Below are 23,485 nucleotides of genomic sequence, written 5' to 3'. Positions count from 1 at the left end.
ACAAGCGCAGTCTCTTCACGTGTCTCTCGGCTCCATGCGCCTCCTCCAGGGCTCCTTCTGGCTCCATCCTGCTTCCTTCCTCCCTCAGTCTCCTCTGCAGCTTCTTCTCTCCCTGCTCAGCTCCACCCTCCCTTGGGTGGGGCAGGGAACCTGGAACCTCCCCCTTTCCTGGGGACCCCCCTGTTACAGTATCACCATTGTCCCTGGAAAGCTGCCTTCCTCCCTGGACACCAGGTGGCTGGCATCCAGGGGGCACTGCCCCGGCCTGCAGCAGCGTGGCTGCAGGGGACACGGTTACGTCATCAGGAGGACAAGGGCGAGTCCAGAGTCCATGCCGGGCAGCCCCTCTCCTCACTGGGGGTGCGGGGGCCCCTCTGAGGATCCGGGCTGGCTCTGTTGACCTCCACCAACTGGCCACGCTGGCACCATGGACTCAATGTCCAGCCCAGTGATAAAAACCCAGAACTGAGACTCTTCCAGAATACGTGACCAGGCTGTTTTAATTTCATGAAGAAGAGGAAACGCAAGTTCTACTCCCTGGAGCTGCTGCAGCAAGAGCTCCAGAAAAACCTGATTCCAAAGGAGTCAGTTGGCTGCCCCAGGGGGGGTGCAAACCCAGCACTTAGCAATGGTGGGAGCCTGGCTGAGCACCCCTCACCTCCCTGACTGTAAGAAGGGCGCCAAGCCTCTGGGGAGCCTCATGAAACAATGATGGGCTTAGGGGAGCCTGACCTGCAGCAACCCCCACAATCACAGCAGGTTCTCCCCGGGTTCAAGTAGTGTTTGTGTTGTGTCCTGAGGTCAAGGTCACCAGCTCTCACCCCATGATGACTTGTCACTCATTATCACCCCCCCCAAAAAAAACCATCTGGATTTTGTTCTTGAATGTCCAGTCCACGCAGAGTAGCTGTGTCCATGCACCAGCCAGGAGCCCCGCTCACACCCACAGGAACCCCCATCTCTGCTCTCTGTGGCTCCGTAGTGGGGATGGAAAATGGTGACTTGATGATGAGGGGTGATTATACAAATCTCCACACGGGAGAAAACTGCCTAGAAACACACACACAGACATGGGCACGAGCACACACACCACACACACACCCCGGTGAGGTCTTCAGTCTAGTCCACAGCACTGAGCCCACGTTGATCTCCTGCCTTTGCTGTTGCGCTGCAGTGACAGAGGCTGTCACCGTCTCTGCTGGGGGCAGGTGGGGACGCTCACAGCTCTCTTCTGTACTATTCTTGCAATTTCCTATGACTCTATAATTATTTCAAAATACAAAGGCCTAAAAAAAATATGACAGTGACTGTTGTCTATGGTCCTGCCTTTCCCCAAGTTCCCATTTCCCTGCCTCAAGGAGAGAGGCCGCTGTGTCAGCCCCCACCCACCCGCAGGAGCAGCCCCCAGCCCTGGCCCAGCAGTGACTGACGCCCGCTTTGATCCCTCAGTTGGGTCTCTTACCACTTAAGCTGTCTGTGTTTAAACTCCCCCTGAGTGATCTCCCTGCTTTCATCCAGCTCCCTTTGATGACTTAGTTCTGGTCACTTGCTAAGCTGTCTGAGGTCCCTGCTTCCTGCCAGGTTTTCTTCTGACTTCTCAGAAGTTTCCTTTTGCTGCTGGTCCTTGCTCAGCGGAGGCCAGAATGGGAGGCGGCAGGAGGTCAGGAGTGAGGAGTGAGGGTCTAAGGAACCCTCAGTGATCTCGCTGTCCAAACCTACACCGTGATTCAGTTGGAGGCATTAGGGAGAAAGAATGTCCTGAGCAAACACCATACAGGTTTTGTGGACTCCACCCCCACTCCATCAAGACACTGGGAACTACAAATCCCATGATCGCCAAAGGGAGGGTTGCGACGACCTGAGGGCGGAGTTAAGAAGCCATGTTTTCTGTTTGGATATTAAACCAGCCACGTGAGCTGGGGTCACTCTCGGCCTCACAGCACTTGGCTTTTCGCCCGCTCTCAGCAGGTCATTGGGATTCCAGGTCAGTGGAATGGGTAGGATGCATTTGTGAATTTATCTCCCTCTTTATCTCCCTGAGTTATTAGTTTCCTCATTTCACCTTCCCTTATAAACAAACCTATTATTATCCTTTTGTGTGTGCCTGCAGTTCAGCATTAAAAAGTCCCCTTTAAGTGCACAGGTGAGAACCCACAGTCAGGCAACCCATTTCATATCGGGGTTGCCCTGTAACAGTGGGAATTCCAGAAAATTCCAGCAATAGGTGGTTCCTCCTGTGGAAGTCCATGGCCAGAGAACTCTTTCTGGAGAAAGAAAAGGGTCAGGGAGTTTAGAGAGTCAGGCGGTGGTGCATTGTAGTCCCGGCCATGGTGGATTTACAAGTCTCTTTCCTCTCCTGGAGCCAGAAATGCCTGCTCTTCACCTGTGGATGTGCCCAAGTATCTAATGAGAAAGCAGCAGGAGAGGGATTTGCAGATGGAACAATGTCTTGCAAATAAAATTTATACTACTATCCTTTTTTCCTCTGCCTCCTCCTCCAAGAACACCTCCTGGGTTGCCTCTTCACCATTTCACCAACCTTACCTAGGGCATGTGGAGTGCCACTGGGACAATCCCCTCGATGGCAGGGCATGGTGGTTGGTGGGAGACCCTCCAAGGACCTCCCTTCTCTGTTAAGCCAGCACCAGCCATCCAGTCTGCCTAGCAGCTTCTGGAATGTTGGGGTGGATTTCTTTGAGCTTGTTTTCAGTGAGTGTCACCAGCAGCAGATCTCTGACCCAAAGATTCAAGTGCAAGTGGTTTGTTTGGGAGACGGTTCAAGAAGGGTCTCACTGGGGAGCAGAGACAGAGAAGGGAAGGCAGTCAGAGCAGAGCACTGAGGGGGAAACTGAGGGCCAGTTCTGATGGGATGCTGTAGAGGACTTGGGAGCACTCCTAAGGTTGTTCCACCTGTAGGCAAGGAAGCCAGAGCATCTACAGTCCGCCATCATGGGTTAAGGTGCTCCTGGGAATACTAGCTCCCCTGAACTCCCAGGAGGTCCTAGCTACCCACCAAAGAATACCCAGCAGTGAGGAGCATAGATGCTTGCTGGAGGATGTATGAGCAGATTGCAAACTGTTCTGAGAACATCCCCACCCCCGTGTATAAGAACATCCCCACACCCGTGTATAAGGCAAGCGAGAAAAGCCATCTGCAGAGGCTCGAAGTGTGTGAAGCAGCAGTTCTGCAAAACCTGCTGCCTTGGGGTAAACCAGTTTTTTCAATCCCCGCTCATGAACAAGGAAATGGATAAAGATGTAAACAATGGACGTTCAGCCTTTGCTTCCCCACAGTGTATTCATCTAAATGAAAGAGATTAAGCCTCAGCCATGCCCTCCTCTGCACAGAGAGAACATGGACATATCTTCAAGTCAAAATAACTCGGAACCAGAAGCTCTGCTGTCAAGAACAGTTACATTTGCCCCCTCAAGAACTCACTGTTCCGACCTGATGTAAACTACGTTCAGAGTTGGGATTTTGGAACAGCTCTCAGAGTAAAATGTGCCCTTACCTGGAGGAAGCACCTTTTGCTAAATACGCAAAAGTAACTTCTGGGAAGACACTGTTGATATGAGCAGATACTTATGCCTGGGAAGGGAGGGGGCCATGCAGACGCTGAAAGAACTGGCAGAAAGCCTCTCCTGTTCACCTGTGTGGGTCTCTTTTTTTAAAGATTTATTTATTTATACATACAAGAATTGGGGTACGAGCCAGCATTGTGGAGGGGTAAGAGGACTCACCAGAGACAGAGTGGGGAGCAGAACAGGCAGATTGACCAAAGTACACTGCTGAGGGGAGCAGCGGATGAGTCAGGAGAGGTCTGCTGTGCCTAGTGGGTCAGCTCCCTGGCTAGGGATCGAAATCATGCTGCAGAGGCTGCGGATAACTTCATAGGTTGCGTCTTAACCTCTTGCACCACCAGGGAGGCCCTACCTGTGTGGGTCTTTATCAAGAAGAGCTGAGTGGCTATAAAGACTAGAAAGAAATGTACCCACCTATTACAAGGTCTCATCCCTGAATGATAGAATGTAGATTTCTATTCTCTTTCTATTGCATATGTACATTTTTCAAATTGTCCACATTAAACAAATATTATTGGGGAGAAAAATAGCAATTTATCTTTATCTTAGCAATGAATCAATCTGCTAAGCTGTGCCTGCTGAGCTATGGAGGGGTGACAGAGAGATGGCCCTGAATTGGAATTTGGTCCTTGTTCTGATATCATCAGCTTGATTTGTGAATCTGAGCCATAATTGCCTTCATGCCTCAGTTTCTTCATCTGTGAATGGGTCATCAGTTCCCTTGCTCTGGGATTTCTTTGGTTATCGGAAGGCCCAGAACAGATCTCAGAAATCAACTGGTTTTAGAAACCCTAAGACGTCCTGGAAATGGTACATTTTAGCCCAAACACCCTCCTCTGTGCGGGTTTGGCCACACTATTTGTCTCATCTATTTTAGAGAAGCCTCTGTCCCTGCAGCTGTCACCCAAGCACTAGACAGAGAGATCCTTCCAGACACAAGCGTGTCTGCTACCGCATTAACTTCCCATTGGGTACAGGCTTCCTTTGGGGGTGATGAATAAGTTCTGGAACTGGGTAATGGTGATGACTGTGCACAGGGGAGGTGCTAAATGCTAATGGGTCATGCACTTTAAATTGGTTACATGGTCAGCCTTATGTTGTGTGTATTTTGCCACAATTAAAAAAAAAAAAAAACCTCCCCACTGGAAGGAGCAACCTCTATGCTCCTCTGCACTTTCATGATCTGGCCCCTGTTTGCCCCTCAGCCTCTTTCTTTGCTAGTAACTCAACTAAATAGCCAGACTTTGCTGGGGTTGGGAGTAGGGGTGTTTGGGGTCCTGAGGGTCAGGCTTGAGAAAGCAGGTTACTCTTGGAGGCTAGCAAATGGCATTTTCTAAAGATGGCTCCAGCACTGTCTCCAGTCCCCTATGCCAGCACTACCTCTAGTCCCCCATGCCAGCACTGCCTTCAGTATCCCCGCTCTACTTAGAAAGTGGCTTTGATGCCTCCCCCTGGAGGTTGGGGTAGATGCTTCCTCTGGGTGAATCAGGGCAGGATGGAATTGTGGTTACAAGATACCACTGTGCCTGGGATACTTGTGCCTGGGAAGGGAGGGGGCCATGCAGACGCTGAAAGAACTGGCAGAAAGCCTCTCCTGTTTACCTGTGTGGGTCTCTTTTTTTTTTAATTAATAAATTTTATTTTTATATTCCCCATACAATTGCAATCCCCCCATTCTGACCCCAATCCATCCCCTCCCATACATACAAGAATTGGGGTACAAGCCAGCATTGTGGAGGGGTAAGAGGACTCACCAGAGACAGAGTGGGGAGCAGAACAGGCAGACTGACTGAAATCCACTGCTGAGGGGAGCAGCGGGGAGACAGGAGAGGTCTGCTGTGCCTAGTAGGTCAGCTAGGGATCGAAATCATGCTGCAAGACTCAGAAATTAGGTCCTGAGGGGCAGGAGCCCACCTTGTTCACCGCGAGGAAGCCCCAGGATGACCCTGTGGCCACTCCATTGTGGGAAGCTGGATCCAGCCCACACGGGGACACTGCAAGACGAGGCACTGAGATGACATGGAGGGTACGCCAGCCCCTCCTGCAGCTGCCTGAGAGGGAAGAAATAGAAGAAAGTATAACCCACACACACGCACAGCTGAGCCCTGGATATTTTTTTTTTTTTAAGATTTATTTATTTATTTATACAAGCACTGGGCACAGTCAGAGGCGCGGGAGGGTAAGAGAATTCACCAGAGCCAGAGCGGGGAGCAGAGCAGGCAGAAGGACCGAAGTACACTGCTGAGGGGAGCAGCGGGCGGCAGGAGAGGTCTGCACGTCATGTGGGACCCTTCTCCGGTGGCCGGGGAGCAGCCGGGGATGGAACTGGCGCTGCAGAGGCTGCGGGCAGCTTCGCAACCCAGCGCTCAACCGCTGCGCCACCGCCACCGGGGAGGCCCTGAGCCCTGGATTCTTAATCCTCTAAGACCACAGAGATAGAAATGCTGGCCGCTGGCTTCAGGCTGTGTTTGGCTAGTTAGAGTTGGTGCAGCAAACAGCAGGAGTCAGCCAGCCAAGGCCCTCCTCTTACTGGCTTGTGCTCGGGTGATGCTTTCCCCTCCCCACATGGGTCTCCTTTCCTGCCGCAGAGCAGATTAGAACAGACCCTCCTCCTGGGGATCCCCTGGAGGGAGACACCTGGGAAATCTACCCAGCAGTGAGAGTCTCTGCTGCTCTCAGTCTGGCTTTTAAAGCCGCCCTGTGTTCTAGTACCTTGTTAATCTCCCAGAGCCACCGTAAAAAAGGACACAGACTAGGTTGTTTGGAACAGACAGTTCTTCTCTCCCAGTTCGAGAGGCCAGAAGTCTGAAATTGGAGTGTCAAGAGGATGTGTCTCCCTCTGAAGGCCCCCAAGCAGTCCCTCCTGCCTCTCCTAGTTCCTGGTGCTCCCACATTCCTTGGCTCGTGGCCACATCCCTCCCATCTCTGCCTCTGTCTCTCCTGGCCCTCTCTGTGCCTGCGTCTTCACATGACCCTCTAAGATACCAGCCTTTGGGTATATGTCACCGACTCCGGTATGACCCAGGCTTCATTGAACTAGCCCCATCTGCAAAGACCCCTCATCACAGGGCACGAGAATGACCACTTCAGTATCTCCTTGGGGGTATGCACTTGAACTCACCACAGAGCCCTTGCTGGGTCGGCCTCTACAAGGCCCTGAGCTCATGATTGCTGCCCGGGGCTCAGAGGTCAAAGGGGAGGAGAGATGTGGATTTGGTCCAATCAGGTGTGGCCCTAGCTGGTTCCACGGTGCAAAATCAGGACCAAGTTCCAGGCCCAGGGACAAAGCGTGGGCTTGCTCCGGAAACTGCAGAGGCACAACCAGCTCTCCCCATTGGCCCCCCCAAGCTGCTGCTTCCAGGCAAAAACCCAACCCCCCAGGGGGTGCAGGGAGAGAGCTCCACAAAGGAACCAGGCAGGAAGGGAATCGGCTCTCTCAGCACATCAATATTTTATTAGTCATCAGGTGGTTGTTCCTCCTCCAGGCCGAGCGCTCCGTTAAATTAAGCATTGCTAATTGAGGAAATAAAATGAATATGGAACAAATGCTGATGTTCTGGCAGAATCCTCTGTCACCCCTGCACACTGTCGCTATAGTGCTGCGCTGACGGGAAGCCACAAGGGGCGAGAAACTCAGGGATCCCCCGTACAGCAGCATCAGCACTAGGTCAACAGCTGGGGATCAGGACTGATCCGCAGCCCCCCAGGATGTTGGTGGATGGGGAGGCAGAACCCTGGGCTGGGGACCTGCAGGAGGAGCCACACAAGAACACGCTGCCTGCATCCCTGCTCCAGCCTCTGGAGAGGCAGCCTCCCCCTCAGGGGTCAACCAGATTCAGAATAAAATGTGCCCCCGCGGCCCCTCAGGGCCAGGAGGTTCAGCGGTGAAGTGAAGGCCAGAGGCAGGCACCTGACACAGACACAGGACGGCTGTGGGGCCACCGGGCTGGGGTCCTGCAGCTTAGCAGAGTAGGTGGGCCTGGGCTTCTGTGTCTCCGGGAGCCTCTGGGGTGCATGCAGCTCTCACAGGCTGCTGCAGGACGGGACCCCATCCAGGACAAGAGAGCCCTGGCCCGAGGCCCAGCCTTCCCTGTCTCTCCTCCCTGCTGCTCCCTCAGCCCCCCCTTCAGACACTCCCAACACAGGCGCCCGCCCCGCAGAGACCTTCCGACCCCAAAGCACAGGGATCTGGGAGCCGCTCCACACTCCCAGGCAGGGAAGAGGAGGGACCCAGGCCACTGAGGGGGCCCAGGAGGTGCCAGTGTTGCCCCCCAGCTGGTGAATGTGCTCTCGGGGTAGGCGTGGGAGCAGGGTCTGCACTCAGGGTCACCGCCCTGCAGAGCCTGTGCCCAAGGGGAGCCCCGCAGATCTGGGAGTACCAGCTCCCTTCCCCCAGTACCTTCCCTCTGGACGTAGCCTCGCATCCCAGATCGGGAAACTGAGGCAGGTCCAGGCCCCCAGGCCACAGGAGGACCCAGAGTCACAGCTGCCTGCCAAACCTCGCCCTCCGCCCCCAGGCCGGCCTCGCCACAGGCTCCCAGAAGAAGCCCCAGGGGACCCTCCCCACCAGCCCCCCTCCTCCTTGCTCCCCCCCCACCCCAGCACCCAGGCCCTCCACAGAAGCTGCCCATTCACGCCTCCGGCCCGCCCGAATCCTCCAGGAGCCTCCGCTGTTTCTGTGGGGGTTTCTGCCTTGTTCTCGCTCGCCTTTCCCATGAGATTCTCTCCTCTTTCCTCCGTGTTCCAGGTCCCGGGGGCCCCACCCTCTGCTCTCGCTGCCTCTGCGAGCGCCGTTTCTCCTCTGTCCCCTGCACGGCCCTGACCACCAGCCCCGCCGCCCCTGGGTCTCTCTCTGTGCGTAGCCGTGTCAGCTCTTGCAGCGTCTCTCACACGTGTGTGCGTGTGTGCGCGTGTGAGCGGCTGCGTTTGTCTCCATCTCCCTCCCCCGTGTGCGGAGGGCACCTCAGCTGCAAATATGTGAGCAGCGCGGGCCTGCGGGCGGGCTGGGGGCCCAGTGCCTGAGCACTCCAGAGGCCCGGCTCCAGGTCCAGCTGGGGGGGCCATGTGCTGGGGAGGCTGAAAGGCCGTGCAGGGGCCAGGAACGAGGAGACCCCCATAGAAAACCAAGAAGGCCCCGACGCCAGGACCACTGACACCATCCAGCCGAAACCGAAGCCATAACAGGAGAAAACAACTCGGCTCCGCGAAACCAACTTTGTTCCGCCTCAACCCGTTTCCCCTCCTGCCAACCCAGTTTTCCTGCCTGACCTCTCCTCACCCCGTAAAAGGACATGTCCCCCGACAATGCGCCGACTTCAAGGTGGGGGTGGGTGAAGACGCCCGGGGGTGCAATAAATCCCCCCCCCCTTTGAGGAATTTAGCCTGGCTCTCCTTTTCTTTACCGCGCCAAACCTTTCATAGACCAGCAGGAGGAGATTCACGGTGAGGCTCAGCACAGCCCCCCACTGCACCCCTTTTACTATCGAGTAAATCCCCAGCCTGTGGGATTTGCTGTGGGAGAAGAACAGCAGGTGCTGGACCCTGGTGCCCCACTGCAGTGTCCAGGGAGCTGCCCCTCCATCTGCACCCTCAGCCCTCAGCTTACTCACCTGCAAGTGCCGCCCCCCCCCCACACACCTCAGTGGCCCCCGTCACCCCGGGGGGCAGCTCCAGGAATCAGCAAGGGGAAACAGAGGCTGGTGCCTACTCAGGTCCTGCTTGGAGTCTCAATGTAACACCACCTGCTCCAAGAAGCCCTTCCTGGCGGGCCGCCCCAGCATCCCCTCCCGCCACCCCGCCTGCCCTGCTCCCCTCGGGGCCGGCCCTCAGCGCTGCCTGCGGCCTCACGTGTGCCCTGGGCTGCGTGTTAATCACCTGTTTCCATGTAAGCTGGCAAGGGCCACCTCTTGCCACCCACCCCCACTAAGTGCCCTCAAGCCCCAGAATAGTTCTTGATACTTGGCATGAGTTTGGCCAACAGTTACCGCATGAGTGGATGAGCCTTGTCGGCGGTGTCAGCAGCTCTGGGTGCACACGGGCTGCTTCCATCATGCCCGGCGCTTCCTCCAGCAGCGCCCCTCAGCCCCGGCTCGCACAGGTGGCAGGTAATTCTGTGTTCTGTGTCCTGTAGGCCGGCATCTCTGGCCTCCACACCCCCCGCTCCCGCAAGCATGAATCAGAAATGGGTCCCCAGGGATCCCAGGTGTGGGGAGAAGGTGGCCAGGCGCCCAGGTTGAGAACCCCTGGCCTGCAGTGTTCACCCCCTGGCTGGCCTTCCCCAGGCCTGGGGCTGATTCGGGAGCTAGGCCGCCCGCCAGCGCAGTTCTGCCATATGGCCGGGAGGTGGCAGCAAAGACCACCCTCTCGCTCACAGGGCTGCCCCCCGCTTTGTGAAACCTTCAGTTCCTGTCTCCAGCCTGGTGATCACCTGCTTTGCACGCGGCTCAGGCACTCACCCCGCACGGCCTGTGAGCAATTTACCTTGATTGCACTTTTCCAGATTTCAAAGAAAGGGATGCAGCAGCAGCCACGCCCTGACCCCACCAGCGGCCGGAAGGTGCGGGTGTGGACCGGGGTGGAGAGAAAGCCATCTTGCCATCAGGCAGTTCCGAACGTCAGTGCTGGCTGCACCCCTTGTTCCCCTCGCCCTCAGGTCCATTAACTGCACCTGTCTGTGTCTGAGTTTCCTCACCGGTACCCTGCTTCATTTACGACCACAGTCCTCACCAAAGATCTGTTTCTCAAGCTGTTCTCCCAGCTCTGGCAACTCGGAGGGCAAGGCTCGCCAGGTGGGCACGGAGCCCTCATGCCCAGCTTAATTGCTTTCCAGTGGGTGTTTGTTGAATGACTGACTGACGTGAAAAATAGTGCAATGCCTGGTACTCAATGGGTGTCAGTTCTGATGATCATGCCACCGTGAGGATGAGGATGTCTTCATTTTGACAATGATTGTCATCATGGGACCCACACCAGTGGTCCCCAAACCTGCTGACCCACTAGCACTCCCCAAGGAGCTTCTTCAACTCAGGGCTCCCAGGCCTCCCCCACATCTCAGAGTCGTTCAGGAACGGTTCTCAGCCTCGGCACCGCGTTGGACTTGTCCTGGCTGGTGCTCTGCCTCATGCGCCGCCACGGGGCTGCTCACCAAAGGTCAGTTTCGCAGGCTGCTCTCCCAGCTCTGGCAGCTCAGAGGGTAAGGCTTGCCTGGTGGGGACAGGGGTGTGTGCATACGTGTGTGCATCTGTGCACGTGGGCTCTACTTTAGAAACCCGCCCTCCCCAGAGCTTATTAGAAAGGCAAGCTTGGACTTTGCCCCGGAGAATAGGGCTCCGTCAACTCTTCCCCCTCCCATCAGTCCTGGAGCTGAGGGCGCCCTGAGCTCGTGTGGACTGAGGACCAAGGGCGCTGGGGGGCTCATCCCTCTGCGGAAGAGCTTGCGAATGAGTCCCGGCTGCCGCAGGCTGGCGGAAAGCCCGGCCTGCTCATGGAGAGGACCCTTCCCCTCCGCCCTCCGGGCCCTCTGAGAGTTTTAAGTGACACACAGAGCACACTGGGCCCCTGAGTGCTCACGAGGGGCTTCCGTCTCAGCAATGGCTCTATGATGTTTTAAAATCGGGCCCCTGCTCGCTGACCAGGGCTGGTCTCGGGCTGGCCCCAGGGCCTCCAGGCCTCCGAGGACAAGGAGGCCCAGCCGCCCCCCTGCCGCCCCCTGGTCACCCCCAGGTCACCCCCAGCCTTGGCAGGTCAGGCTCTGGACCAGACATGCATGGACCGGCTGAGTTTAAGAAGCAGCATTCCCCGCCCGGCTGCTGAGGAGCCCAGATCTCTGCTGTCTCCCCCCGAAGGCCACACTGTGACCTCCGCCTCGGCTCCAGGTCCTGTGGGACCCCCCAAGTCTGGGGGGTATGAACACACAGAAATCTTATTGCAGCCAGCGGCCGTCAGCCCACTCAGCAAAGCTGTGATCAAGGAGAGAGCACTGTTTGGGGAGCAATGTGCCACTACCTGGCTGTGCACCTTTGTGCAACTCACCTGACCTCTCTGGTCCTCTACTTCCTTCACAAAGATGAGGAGCCTGGGGTGGGGGGCGGTGTCAGGGAGAATGAAATGAAGCCAGAGGACGCACAGAGATTGCAGTCTTTAAAGTTCTATTTATGATGATGACATTTTTGTTATTTGTTGGTTTCTGGCTCCCTAGGACTCCTCACGAGGGACACACACACCCCCGCGGCACAGACAGCAGCAGGCGAGTCAGGCCCTCAGCTCATCGGCCCCCCACTCTCGGGCTGGCCCCAGGGCCTCCAGGCCTCCGAGGACAAGGAGGCCCGGCCGCCTCCCGGCCGCCCCCCGGTCACCCCCCGGTCACCCCCGGCCTTGGCTACATGACCTGGTCCTGCCTCCGGCGCAAGCGCAGCACGCGGGCCGCCGACAGGAAGGCCGCCCCGGTGAGCACCTCGGTGACGAAGCTGACCCAGCCCAGGGCCAGCGACCAGCCGAAGCGGATGTCCACCTGCTCCAGGAGCACCTTCTCCTCCAGCAGACACAGCGCCTCCCTGAAGGCAGCGGCCGAGTAGGCGATGTAGACGCTGATGCCCGCCAGGGTCACCAAGGCTGGGGGGGCAGGAGGAGAGGGTCAAGACCTCCCCTCCCCCAAACCCCTCCCCCCAGCAACCTCTCCCCTCTCCGCCCCCCCACCATCAGTAACTCCCAACCCCCGCCCCCAGCATCTCCTCGTGTCCACTCCTGGGCCTCCCCGAGCACTGCGGCTCACAGCGTCCAGCCCCCCTTCTCTGGGACCTCAGCTCACTCCTGACACCCCCCTAAGTAATGTCTGTCTGCCCCAGGGCTGTGAGCTACCGGGGCCTCGTCCTGGACTCCCCAGTGCCCAGTGGGTCATCACAGACACGTCCTGAGAGCCGCACTGCCCAGCCCCACAGCCACTGGCCACAGGCGGCGACTGCACCGATCTCAGCGAGCAGCCCCTGCTCCCCTGCCAGGAGCCAAGGGCTGCCCCGCCCCACCCCCACCCCCATCCAGCGCTCAGTCCATCCCAGACAGCCCGGCTGGGCGGCGCTGGTGCCCAGACTGGGCCATGGTGAGCCTCTCGTGCCAACAGGAATGATCCCGGGGGCAGGGGACACCAGGGCCTTGGGGTGTTTCCTCCCCAGCTACTCCTCCTACCCCCGCCCCGGGCCCAGGTGTGCATCCTCACTGCCCTGGCTCCGTTAAGGAGGGAAGCTGGGCAGCAGCAGCCCGGTGTGCTGGGCCCCCCTGGAAGTCTCTGGTCTTGGTCAGCCTGTCTTTCAACCCTGAGGCCCTGCTGGTGAGAGCAGCAGGCTGGGGGAGAGAGGAGGGGCCGCCAGCCGGCAGCCCAGAGCTGAAGCCGGCTCCTCGAGGTTTCTTCGGGAAATCGTGAGAGGGGCCCTCAGAACCGGCCCCGCCCTCGGCTTCTCCTGGGACACACACCCCGGACCCCGAGCTGGAAATCTCTCTCCCCACCAGCAGGGGTGTCGCCAATGGGACGCTGAGCTGAGAGGTGATGCCCCCCCCCCCACCGTGGGACCTTGAGCTCCCAACATGGGCACCTACCTCCAAAGAGGAAGAGTGTCCCTGTGAGCAGCAGGAGGAGGGAAGCTCTCAGGAGGAAGCTCAGAAACCCCGTCATCCCCCCAAAAACCATCAGGATCAGGCTGAGCGGCAGCAAAATCACAAAGGTCCCATGCATGGCTTGGAAGAGAGGAGAGCGGGCTGAAAAGGGGCACTAACATCCATCAGTCAATCAACAAACATTCACAGAGCACCTCCCCCTGGCCAGCACCTGCATGCTGGGGAAGCGATGAACAGCGCCGCTGCTGCTCATTATCAATGATCACAATAACGCCAGCCCTTGAGGTCCTTCGGGCACCAGGCCTTTGCGATCTAAGCTTCGCCCTGCTTGTTTCCCCCGCGCCTTTGCAGGTAGGTGGCCCTCAAGCAAAATGGCAGGAAGGGAAGGGTGGCGGGCTGGGGGGGAGCCCATCCCTCTCAGACAGTGGCGGAGCCAGGATAAGACGTGGAGGCAGCGTCTGGATGGGCCACATGGCCGAGAGCCAGGGGAGGCTGGACTCTGCGTGAGATGGGGCAGAGCCGCAGGCTTCATCTTCAGGCTCCCGGGGCCTTTCTGGCTGCTGTGCTGAGAGTAGCCGGCATGGTGCACTGGAAGACAACGCCCACGTCCACGACCACGTCCACAGGGTAGCCTGGGGTGGTGGGGGGACGCTGTGACTGCACCCTCCTTTGGAACAAGAGTCTCAGATGAGGTAGGTTCGGGGACTGCAGATGAGGGCAGCCTGCGTGCGAGGGGCCCTGCCCGGTCACGGTGTTCTTGGAAGAGAGAGGCGTGGTAGCGCGGGGGTGGGCAGCAGCTGCTGCAGACCCAGGGACACGCTCTGTGGCCGCAGCCCCTGAACGAGGGAGGGGCCTGGCACGGTCTCCCTAGAGCCTGTGGGGGGCTGCACACACCTTGATTTTGCATCTGGTGGGCTGTGCCACAAGTCCGGGACGTGGTCGCTTCTCAGCCGATTAGAAAAAACTAAGGGGAGGAATCTGGCTGGGGAGGGGAGATCACGGGGGTCGGGGCACCAACGCTGGTAAGGGGAAGGGGGGTTGCCAGGTCGAGGAGGTGGGGGTGAGGCACGCTCAGGCACCAGGTGTGTGGAAGGCAGGATTGGTGAGGGCTTTGCAAGGGTGTGAGAACCAGAACAGGTGACAGTGAGATCCAGGCGTGAGACCCCAGGGAAAGAGCATGGAGAGAGCCTAGGGTTTCAAGATCTCAAGATCTAAATATGTGCCCACGCGGTGGTGTGGAGCTTCCCAGCAGCCAAAGCGAAAAGGGCAGCACTACCCTACTTCCCTCTTCTCCTTCTGAGCAGGCTCAGCATCGTTTCTTCTAGAGAGTCCTTCCTTGCCCTCATACCCACCCAGTGCCCAGCTCCAGTGTCTTCCTCTGCATCCTCTCAGGGTCACCCAATCCTGGCATGCGTGGCCTATGGTCACGGCATCCATCACTCTTCTGTGTCACCTGTTAGGACGTGGGTTCTGTGACATGGGCAACCTCGTCTCCCCTTTACAACTTGGCAGGGCTTGATGCGTGGGCAATAGGTTTTTGTCCACCTAAGAACATGGCAGTGTTGTTCTAAGACACACACACACACAGAGTGGATAAAATGCAGGCTGTAGAACCAGCTGCTCGGCATGCTCACTGGCCGCTGCTATGGGCCCGTGGCAGCTTGCTGACACCCCCAGAACCCCACTTCCACACCCGCATCGTGGAGGCAATGCTGCCGGCTCATGCTGTTACCACTAGAACAGTCTGTGCCAAGACAATGAAGCAAAGTGGGGTAGCAAGCGAGGCTGGGCACTGAATAAACAACCCTGCCCTCAACAAGGATGCGGGTTTCCAGCCCCTAAATGCCACGGACCTCGGGGAGCAGAGCGACCAGACTGGTCTTCCTCCAGGACCGTCACACAGGGTCAGGATGTGCGTCCCTCCTTGCCTCCCTTCTGCCTGCCTTTTCTAAGGAAAAAGTCTTGGGCAAGAAAGAATAAATAAGCTGGTGTGGTACCTATAAATGGTCCCCTGCACAGCATCGCCGCCAGACTATAGCTAAGAAATGAAATTATTTCTCATTAAGAAATTAATGAGGTTTCCCGGAGTTGGTTCAGCCCGGCAGCCTAGAGTGTGAGCTCCGACAAGCTGCAAGCAGACTTGATGTTCTATTAGATGTCTGGGGAAGAGCAGGCACCCAGGGGAGGGTTGTAAAACCTCCTGCTGCGATGCGGCTCAGGCACCCACACGCATGCACACACCTGAGCCTTTGTTGTTTTATTTCCAAGACCACAGTCCTGGAACCTCACAGTTGCTAGGCTGTGCTGCCTGGAAGTGTCCCCGCGCCCACCCACACCCCTGGAGGAAGCAGTGGGCCTGGACACAGCTCCCCAAGGGGGACGGGGGATGTGTTCCACAGAGTGCATTTCCAGAGGGAGGCGGGGTGGCTAGGAGGGGGCGGAAGTGCAGTGGGGAGCAAGAGGGTTTGTCTCCAAAAGACCACTTAACTGCACCCTAGCCCAGAATTCATACCCTGTGGGAAGGAAAAATCCTTCCCATTCACTTCCACATACTAAATTCAGCAGATGTGCGCATGGCGTGGCGGTCGGTCCTGTGCTGAATGCTGGTGCAGGGATAAAGATGAATAATTCACAGGCAGTTGGTCTCTGGTGGCCACGCTCACCGCCCACCAGAGCCATCATCGTCTACAATCAACCATGCATTGTTAATCAACCATCTTCATACCCTCGGCCTTCCTCAAATGTCAGTCCCATCACCTGCCAACTGAGGGGTCTTTACACCCTACTCTGTCACCCCTCAAACCTCCCATGCACACCGATAAGATACAAAGCCACCCTACAAGCCACGCCCAGGATGGAAATTCCACCAATCACTGCCTAACTTTCCACCAATCACAAGAGCACAGAAAGCCTCATTTGCATAAAGCCAATGTACCCCTCCCCTTTCGCTTATATAAGCAGGTCCTTGCAGGGCTCCTCGGAGGGTTAGCTCACTCATGAGCCTGCTGAGTTGGGGGGGTCCTCTGGCTGTAAGCCTGAAATCCCAGATATCAATAGAATAAAGGTGTGTTGTGATACGACTGTTGTAACAGGAGAATTGAGCACTGCAACACACTTGAGCTGTAACCCAGTTAGACTGCCTGTGGCTGTGGGTACAGTCATCCTACAATGCCGGGCACACAAGGGCATGCAGAGCAAGTGTCTAGGATCCCTGCCCTTGTGGAGTCCAGTACAGGACCCAGATATTGGGGAAGCAAGGAAACAGAAACAGTGATGTGTGCCGAGATCATAAGCGTGAGGTGGTAAATGGCGGGAGGGGAATTCTTTGGATAAGATGGCTGCACTCACTTTCTCGGTCACTGTAAAAAAGTCCTATCAGCTAGGTGGCTTAAGAGCAGCAGGAATGTATTCTCTCATGGTTCCGGAGCCCATAAATCAAGGTGCCAGCAGGGGTCCAAGGGAGAGTCCTTCCTGGCCTCTACTAGCACCTGGCAGTTGTCACACATCACTTGGCTTGTGGCCGCATCACTCCAGTCTCCCCCTTCATCTTCATGTGATCTTCTCTGCAATTCTCTTCTTATAAGAACAAATGTCATAGGGTTTAGGGCCCATCCAGCTTATCCAAGACGATCCCATCTACGGATCCTTAACACATCTGCAAAAATGCTTTTCGAAGTAAGGCTGAATTCACAGGCACCAGAGCCTAGGACATGGGCCCACCTTTGGCAGGTGGCACCTTCCAACCCGTTGCAGTGGATTCACAGGGGCTCAACAGATGAGTGCTGAAGTTTTTAAATTAAAGTTTTAAAGTTTTAAATTAAATGAAGTTTTAAACTAAATAAAGTTTTAAATTAAAAATCAATTATAGTGTTGGCAGATAATGGCTTCATCAAGGGCAAAGGTGTATCCAAGAGAAGAGATCTTTTTGACTCACTTTTTTGTTGCAAGAGAAGAACAAGCCAGGGAGAAGCAATGGTGTTTACACTAAGGAAACTGCTTGTGGCTCTTCCATTAGCGGAGTGTTCAAAGAACAGCACCAAGAGAAAACCAGGCCCCTGCATGCTTGTGAGGTCAGGAAGTCCCCGAGTGGCTAGCGAAGTAATAGTTCTGCTCTTAAAAAGAACAGGGACGCATCCTTCTCCAGACACTTCAAAAGCTCTGGCAAAGGAAGAAAGTCTCAGAACCAATTTCCCAAAGGGGAAAATGTCACTGCCTTTATTTTCAAACCTTGTCAATGTGACTCTGAGACTCTAAGGCAGGCTCCGAGGTACTCAGTTCTATTATGCCTGGTAAGGAAATGGATTTTTAAAAAATTTTGTCAGTGTTTGCCCTCGTGTCTGTTTTCACTGGAATATAGTCCCCTTAGTTATCATTGTAGTGACCAAGGTGTGTTGCTGTGATATAAAAAGATTAAATGTCTACAAGCTAAGACGCAAATTCATATCCCAACCTCACCTCTTATTAAGCAAACCATAGCATCCATCAAAAGCCCGTTTCCTCCCCATCAGCTGGACCACAGCTCTGACCTGGCCAAACCGCCGTGAGTGCTGAACGGAAGAACAGGCTTTGCTTTCCTGTCCCCACGCATCTGAGGCAGGTAGGAGTTGGTAATTCCCATTTTGCAGATGAGAAAACTGAGCTTCAAGCTCTTATGCTGGTTGCTCCAAATGGGCCAGAAATCGTCAGAACTGGAAAGAGGCTGACAAGGTGGAGCAGAGGCTGCAGCAGAGGGTGCTCCGCCCCTCCTGGAAGTCAGGAAGGGCTGGGGGTGAGAGGGAGCCCACTGCTGAGCCCTGAAAGTAAGGTGAGGCCAAGTTCACTGGGTTGAGAAGTGGGGGCCTTTGTTCCAGAAGAGGGGACAGAAGCAGTCAGGAGGCACGGCGACATCTCAGCCTTTGCAGCTGGAGAGGTGGCAGAGGCCACACACAGACTCAAGAGCCACACTGAAGCCCACCTCTAGGTCAGCCCTCCTGGAGTTTGTTTTATAGCAATGCACAATAATATTCTTAGAAAAAATAAATAAATCAAGACCCTTTGGACACCCACCTCTACTCTTTCTTCCATTCCTCCCAGAGTGAACCTCTCTAAATGCTTGGCTATACCTCGTCCCAGCTTTCTCACCTGTATTTATACACTTATCAACATGTCTACATATTTCTCTAATTCTGAGGTGTGTGCCGGAGACACCTGGACACATCTGAAAACAGGACACTTTGACGAGGCACAGCATCTCACCATTATAACTGCCAGTGCGACTGTCTTTCTTAACAGCATAGAAAATCAAGCTGCATCTTAAAGCCTGGCATGGAGCCATACAAAAGGTCCGATGTGGGGAGTGGAGGCAGAGATAACCCACAGCATCATACTGCCCATAACACTCTCTGACTTGCTTTTATTCATTCCCCAGCTTAAAGTTCTATCCCAGGAGGCTGTTCTTTTTACTGACCACATAATATTCCACAGACGGGCTGTATCACATGTAAAAGTTTAACCATCATTCCATCCATAGGCACTGACTGAGGGTGTATCTTGTTTTTAACTGTTTCTAAAGTGATAGGGTGAACCACTTTTAAGAAGCCTCACGTGGCATACCAAGAAATAAAATTGCTTTGAATGTGATGTTTTTTATTTAAAATGTGTGCGTGACTTTCCACGGGCACTCTGGGAGGCAGCCTGAAACCTGGGTCTTCCTGCCTGGAGGGGCCGCGAGGGCAGGAAATGCTACATCTCTGCCTACAGCAGCCGCACTCCCAGCACACTGAGCACCCCCTCTGGACCCAGGCCACCACTCGATGCATAATGTCCCCGGTCCCATATCCATTCCTGTCCCTTCCACCTCCATTCTCACAACAACCTGCACCAGCTTTTCCCTTTCCACGCTGCTCCGTGTTCCGGCCCCCAGAAAGGCAGGAAAGCCAACCTTGCGATTTTTCAACTTCACCTTCTTAGAGAAAGACCCGGCCATTACTAGCGGTGTTTCTTGGCAGGACAACCAGCCTGCCCTTCCTCCTGGGCTCTTAGACCAGCTGGCAGAAGGCATGGGGAGCAGAAGGGGTGCCTCTGAGAGGCCCTTTCTACACTGCCCTCCAGAAACATCCCTGCTTTCTCTGGAAAGCCAGCCGTGCCCCAGGCTCTGCCCTGAGTCCCTCCCCTACCTGTCTGCAGCAGGCATCGTGGGCTATGACCCAGGCCTACTGGGGGTTCTGCAGGAAGGTCGGGAAAGAGAAAGACCTTCTGCTGGAGTTGCTAAAGCTGGAGAGCATTAAATGAAGGCAGAACTCAAATAGGAGAGGCCACAGAGAAGAACAAAATCGAGCTTATTTCTCTAGATGCCAGCAGGCTTCAGCTTTCCCGGTCCATAGGCCGGTAATTGTTTGCAAAGGTGTGATTGGGTTTCTGTGACTTGCCACCAAAAGACTCCTGGCTGATCCAGCTAGCCTGGTTGGCACTAGATTGTGACTCTATCCACACTGTGCTGAATCTGATGATTCCCCATTCCCCCAAAAAAAAAAAAAAAATCCAGTCCAAACCTCCAGCATCCTCAAAACTAATCTGGAAGACCCATCATCCACAGGTTAACCGAGGCGAACAATGACTCTCTGGCTCCAACTAAGGGCTACAGCTGCCCGGTCCTCTGAGGAAACCGAGCCCAAGAAAAACATCATCTTTATGAAAAAGCAGCATTTTGGAAACTGCTTCCCCCAGACAAATCACTAGCTTCAAATAGTATCCATTCCCAGATGTGTGGCGTTGCTAAAATTCCCGGTTCCCAGAAAATCAGCCTCTAAACAGACGATGCTTAGAGTTTAACAACCCTCTTTGCCTTCCTCCACGCACAGACGATGTCAGCAGCACGGGTCCCTGCCCAGACTTTCCTTCTAGAAACCTAGAAATGTTTTGTGTCTCCCACTATGTATAATCCTCAGAATCCAGGCAGTTTCCTCAGAGCTGTCTGCAGGCTGTTTCTGGGCTCAAGTCCTCAACCCTGATCCTCTAATAAACTCACTTACTTTTGCCAACACTTACTTAAGCCAACACTGGTGCCTGCTTATTGGGCCCCACGTGGTTGACTTGCTTAGGCTTATTGGAGGAAATAATCAAGGATCTGCCCAGACAGAGGATCTGTGCAGGAGGCTGCTGGGGAGCCTGCTACCGCCCCTCTGCTCGCGCCTCGGCAGCGGGCCCTGCAAGAGTAAAAAGTCTTCACATTACGAAAGGGCTCAGACAGACGCAAATCCATTCTGGGATGAGAGATTCTGGGAAAAGCTCCTCCTGGGGATTGCAGCGAGCATGTGTTCTGAAGGGCAGCCTGCTCTCTCCCAGCCGATGGGTGGCAATCACAGCCGCTGCACCTCAGGCCAGGCTGAAGTAGCCTTGCTTTTCGTCCCGCAATAACTGCAGGAAGAGGCCACAGTTTTCCTCTTCACGCCCACAGGGCAACTGAGGCTCAGAGAGGCGGGACTTTCGCAAGGCCACAGCCTCTAGGAGGGGGTGCAGGGGAACCCACCGTGCTGGCTGGATCAGCCAGGAGTCTTTTGGTAGCAAGTCACAGAAATGCAAATCATACTTTTAAAAAGCAGGGGGTAGACCTAGGTCTGAGGCTGAACAGATGAACAGACCCTGGGGTCTGAGTTTCTCCTGATCCTCAAACTCCTGGTGCCTGGTTGCATTTTCAAGTCACACAAGGAAGCGGGGCAGACTGTGGTCATCCCATCTACCCAGAGGTGGGGTCAGTGGGCTGATGCCCGCCCCGGGCACCGGTCAGGGTCAGGGTCAGCACTCCCTAGATGGGGCTGCCTGACAGTGGCTGGAGGGAATGAGAGGACTGCGTTTACCGAGCTCTTGCTACGTGCCTAACACTTGGTATCAAAGCAAGGCAGAGAAATGATAAGCAACAGAGACACCCCCCACCACGAAACCCCATGCCCCCCCAGCCCCCACAAACCACGAGGTGCTGTGAGGTCCCAGCAAAGGTGGTTTTTCATCCAGCTAGTTCTTGGGCTCCTGGCCACGCCCCTGGGGGTTCTGCTATTTCCTCTGGAGAGCTGTGGAGACCAGGGACCAGGGAGCCTCAAATGCCTACCCCGGGCTCACAGAGGTCGGGGGAAGAGTCAGAGCTGGGGTTGGACCCCCAGTTCCCTGACCGCTAAGGCAGAAACTCCTGATTATTCTTGAAGCAACGCTCGGAGCACACCCACCTCCCTCCCGTGCGCCCTGGGGTCGGGGCCAGAGCGCAGGGTGCCTCCAGCTCCTGCATGTTCACTGCGAAACCACACAAAGTTACAGGGGGAGCGAGGGACACCCCCCTCCTGCGCCCCGCCCGGCTGTTTGGAGAAGACCCCCCCAAATCCCGCGGCGGCCCCCGAGCTCTCCCCCATCCCCACCTTGGCGGGACTCACTAAGAAGTTGCCGGCTGGAGTCGCTGACGGTGACGTTCTCCTGCCAGAAGGGGTTCATCAGCGGCGCGCACGGGCTCTGGACTGGGTGGGGCGGAGGAATCGCTGGGCGGGGGCGCGGGGTTGGGACCCCAGGGCGCGCGCCTCTGGCCCCCGAGCCCCCCCGGGAGCCCCAACCGGGAGGCGCGCGAGGAGCGGAGCAGCAGCGGACCGAGCCGGGCACCTCTCGAATACCCCGCCCTCTGGCCACCTGCCGCCCACCACCCCGCGCCCCCAGGCTGCGCGTTTGGGGTTGGGGGCTTGGGGAGGGGGCGCGCGCCAAGACGGGCCCCAGGCGAGCCCGGCACGGCGCGGGCAACGGCGCGGCCCCAGCCCCTTCCCCGCGGGCACCCTTACCCCGGCAGGTCCGCCAGAGGCCGGAGTGCGAGCTCAGGGGCTCGAGCTGGCTGAGGTTGGCGCCCCCCACTTGGTCCTGCGCCCCCGGGCCGCTGCGCTCCAGCCGCTCGGTGTCAATGATGTACCAGAAGTCGGTGCCGATGGCGGCCGCCAGGAGCACGAAGCTGAGCGCCCCGGTCAGTGCCGCCGCGCCGGCCAGGGCGCCCAGGTGCACCCGCATCGCGCAGCCCCGGGCGCCCACCCGCCCGCCCCGGCGGCCCCTCCTTGGCGCCAACCCGCGCCCCAGCCCGCCGGCCGCGCCCCGCGCCTCCTCCCAGCTTCGGAGCCGGGAGCTGGAGCCCAAGCCCCGGGCTGGATCCCTCGCTCCCGGGCTGGCTCCGCCCCTCAGACCCTCACCTGCGCCGCGGACCTGCGCGCGCTCCGCCCTCGGACCCGCGTCCCCAGCCCCCGGGCGCGGCTGCGCCTCGGGGCCCTCCCTGGAGCGCTCGGACTTCAGACCCCTGCTGAGCCTTCGCCCGCCTCCCTGACGCCCCCACCTCCCCTGGACCCCACCCCAGCCCGGGGCACCGTCTCACCCACTCCTTGCTCGCCCCCAAGCCTTGTCCCTCCGTCTCCAACGGAACCCCAGCCGCTCTCCACGCTGCCCTGCCTCTCCCTCCCCGCCCCAATGCGCCTGTCTCTCCCACACCGCACCCCAACTTCCCGCTCCAGCCTGGCGCTCCAGAAGCCGCCTGGCCGGCCCTTCCCGCATCTTCCCCTACTTGCAGGGGTGGGGGTGGAAGGACATGCCCAAGTGTCCCGACTCCTCCACGCCCAAGCCAGTCCTGAGATGTTGCCGAACCTCTGTGAGCCTCAGTTTCCCGTGTCCTAAGATGAGGATCCTGACAGCTACCAACCCTAGAAGGCAGCATGAGAGGGGCTGACATGGTAGAAGGATCTGGTGGCCTCCGAGGAGAAAGCCCAACGCTGGTCTCAAAATAGGTGGGAAATGCCTTGAAAATTGGGGTGGGGTACATTTTTTTAAAATAAATTTTATTTTTATATTCCCCATACAATTACAACCCCCTTATTTTGACCCCAATCCCTCCCCTCCCCGCCCCCTACCCCCCATAGAGTGTCTCTGGTTCGTAGTTGTTTGTTGATTTTGATTTTCACTTTCTTATAGTTATTCATTTTCCTGGTCCCTTATTTAAGTTTTCTAGATTCCTGCTATGAGTGAGACCATCCGGTATTTTTCTTTTTCTTTCTGGCTTATTTTGCTGAGCATGATCCCTTCCAGCTCCATTCATGTTGCTGCAAATTGCATGAGTTTATCTTTTTTGATTGCTGAGTAATATTCCATGGTGTATATGGACCACATCTTCTTGATCCAGTCATGTATTTTTGGGCATTTGGGTTGTTTCCAAAGCTTAGCTATTGTAAATAGTGCTGCTATAAACATAGGGGTGCAGGTGCTCTTTGGAATGGATGTTTCTGTGTCCTTTGGGTAAATACCTAGGAGTGGA

General features: G+C 56.4%; 1 protein-coding gene across 1 annotated transcript; it reads right to left on the bottom strand.

Moving 5' to 3' along the window:
- Positions 1 to 11,959: 11,959 nt before the first annotated feature.
- On the bottom strand, positions 11,960 to 22,245 carry TMEM114 (transmembrane protein 114; the record flags this gene model as incomplete). Its single annotated transcript, XM_084250247.1, has 4 exons — positions 21,981 to 22,245; positions 21,588 to 21,668; positions 13,171 to 13,308; positions 11,960 to 12,192 (listed from the first exon to the last, which is right to left on the bottom strand). The coding sequence occupies exons 1-4, from the start codon at positions 22,198 to 22,200 to the stop codon at positions 11,960 to 11,962; spliced, it is 672 nt and encodes a 223-aa protein (XP_084106373.1). The 5' UTR covers positions 22,201 to 22,245.
- Between the last annotated feature and the right edge of the window lie 1,240 nt (positions 22,246 to 23,485).

Source organism: Talpa europaea, assembly GCF_964194135.1.
Source record: "Talpa europaea genome assembly, chromosome: 12".
Classification (NCBI taxonomy): Eukaryota; Metazoa; Chordata; class Mammalia; order Eulipotyphla; family Talpidae; genus Talpa; species Talpa europaea.
Note: the sequence above shows the minus strand (reverse complement) of the source record. Positions and strands in the feature narration are given on the sequence as shown.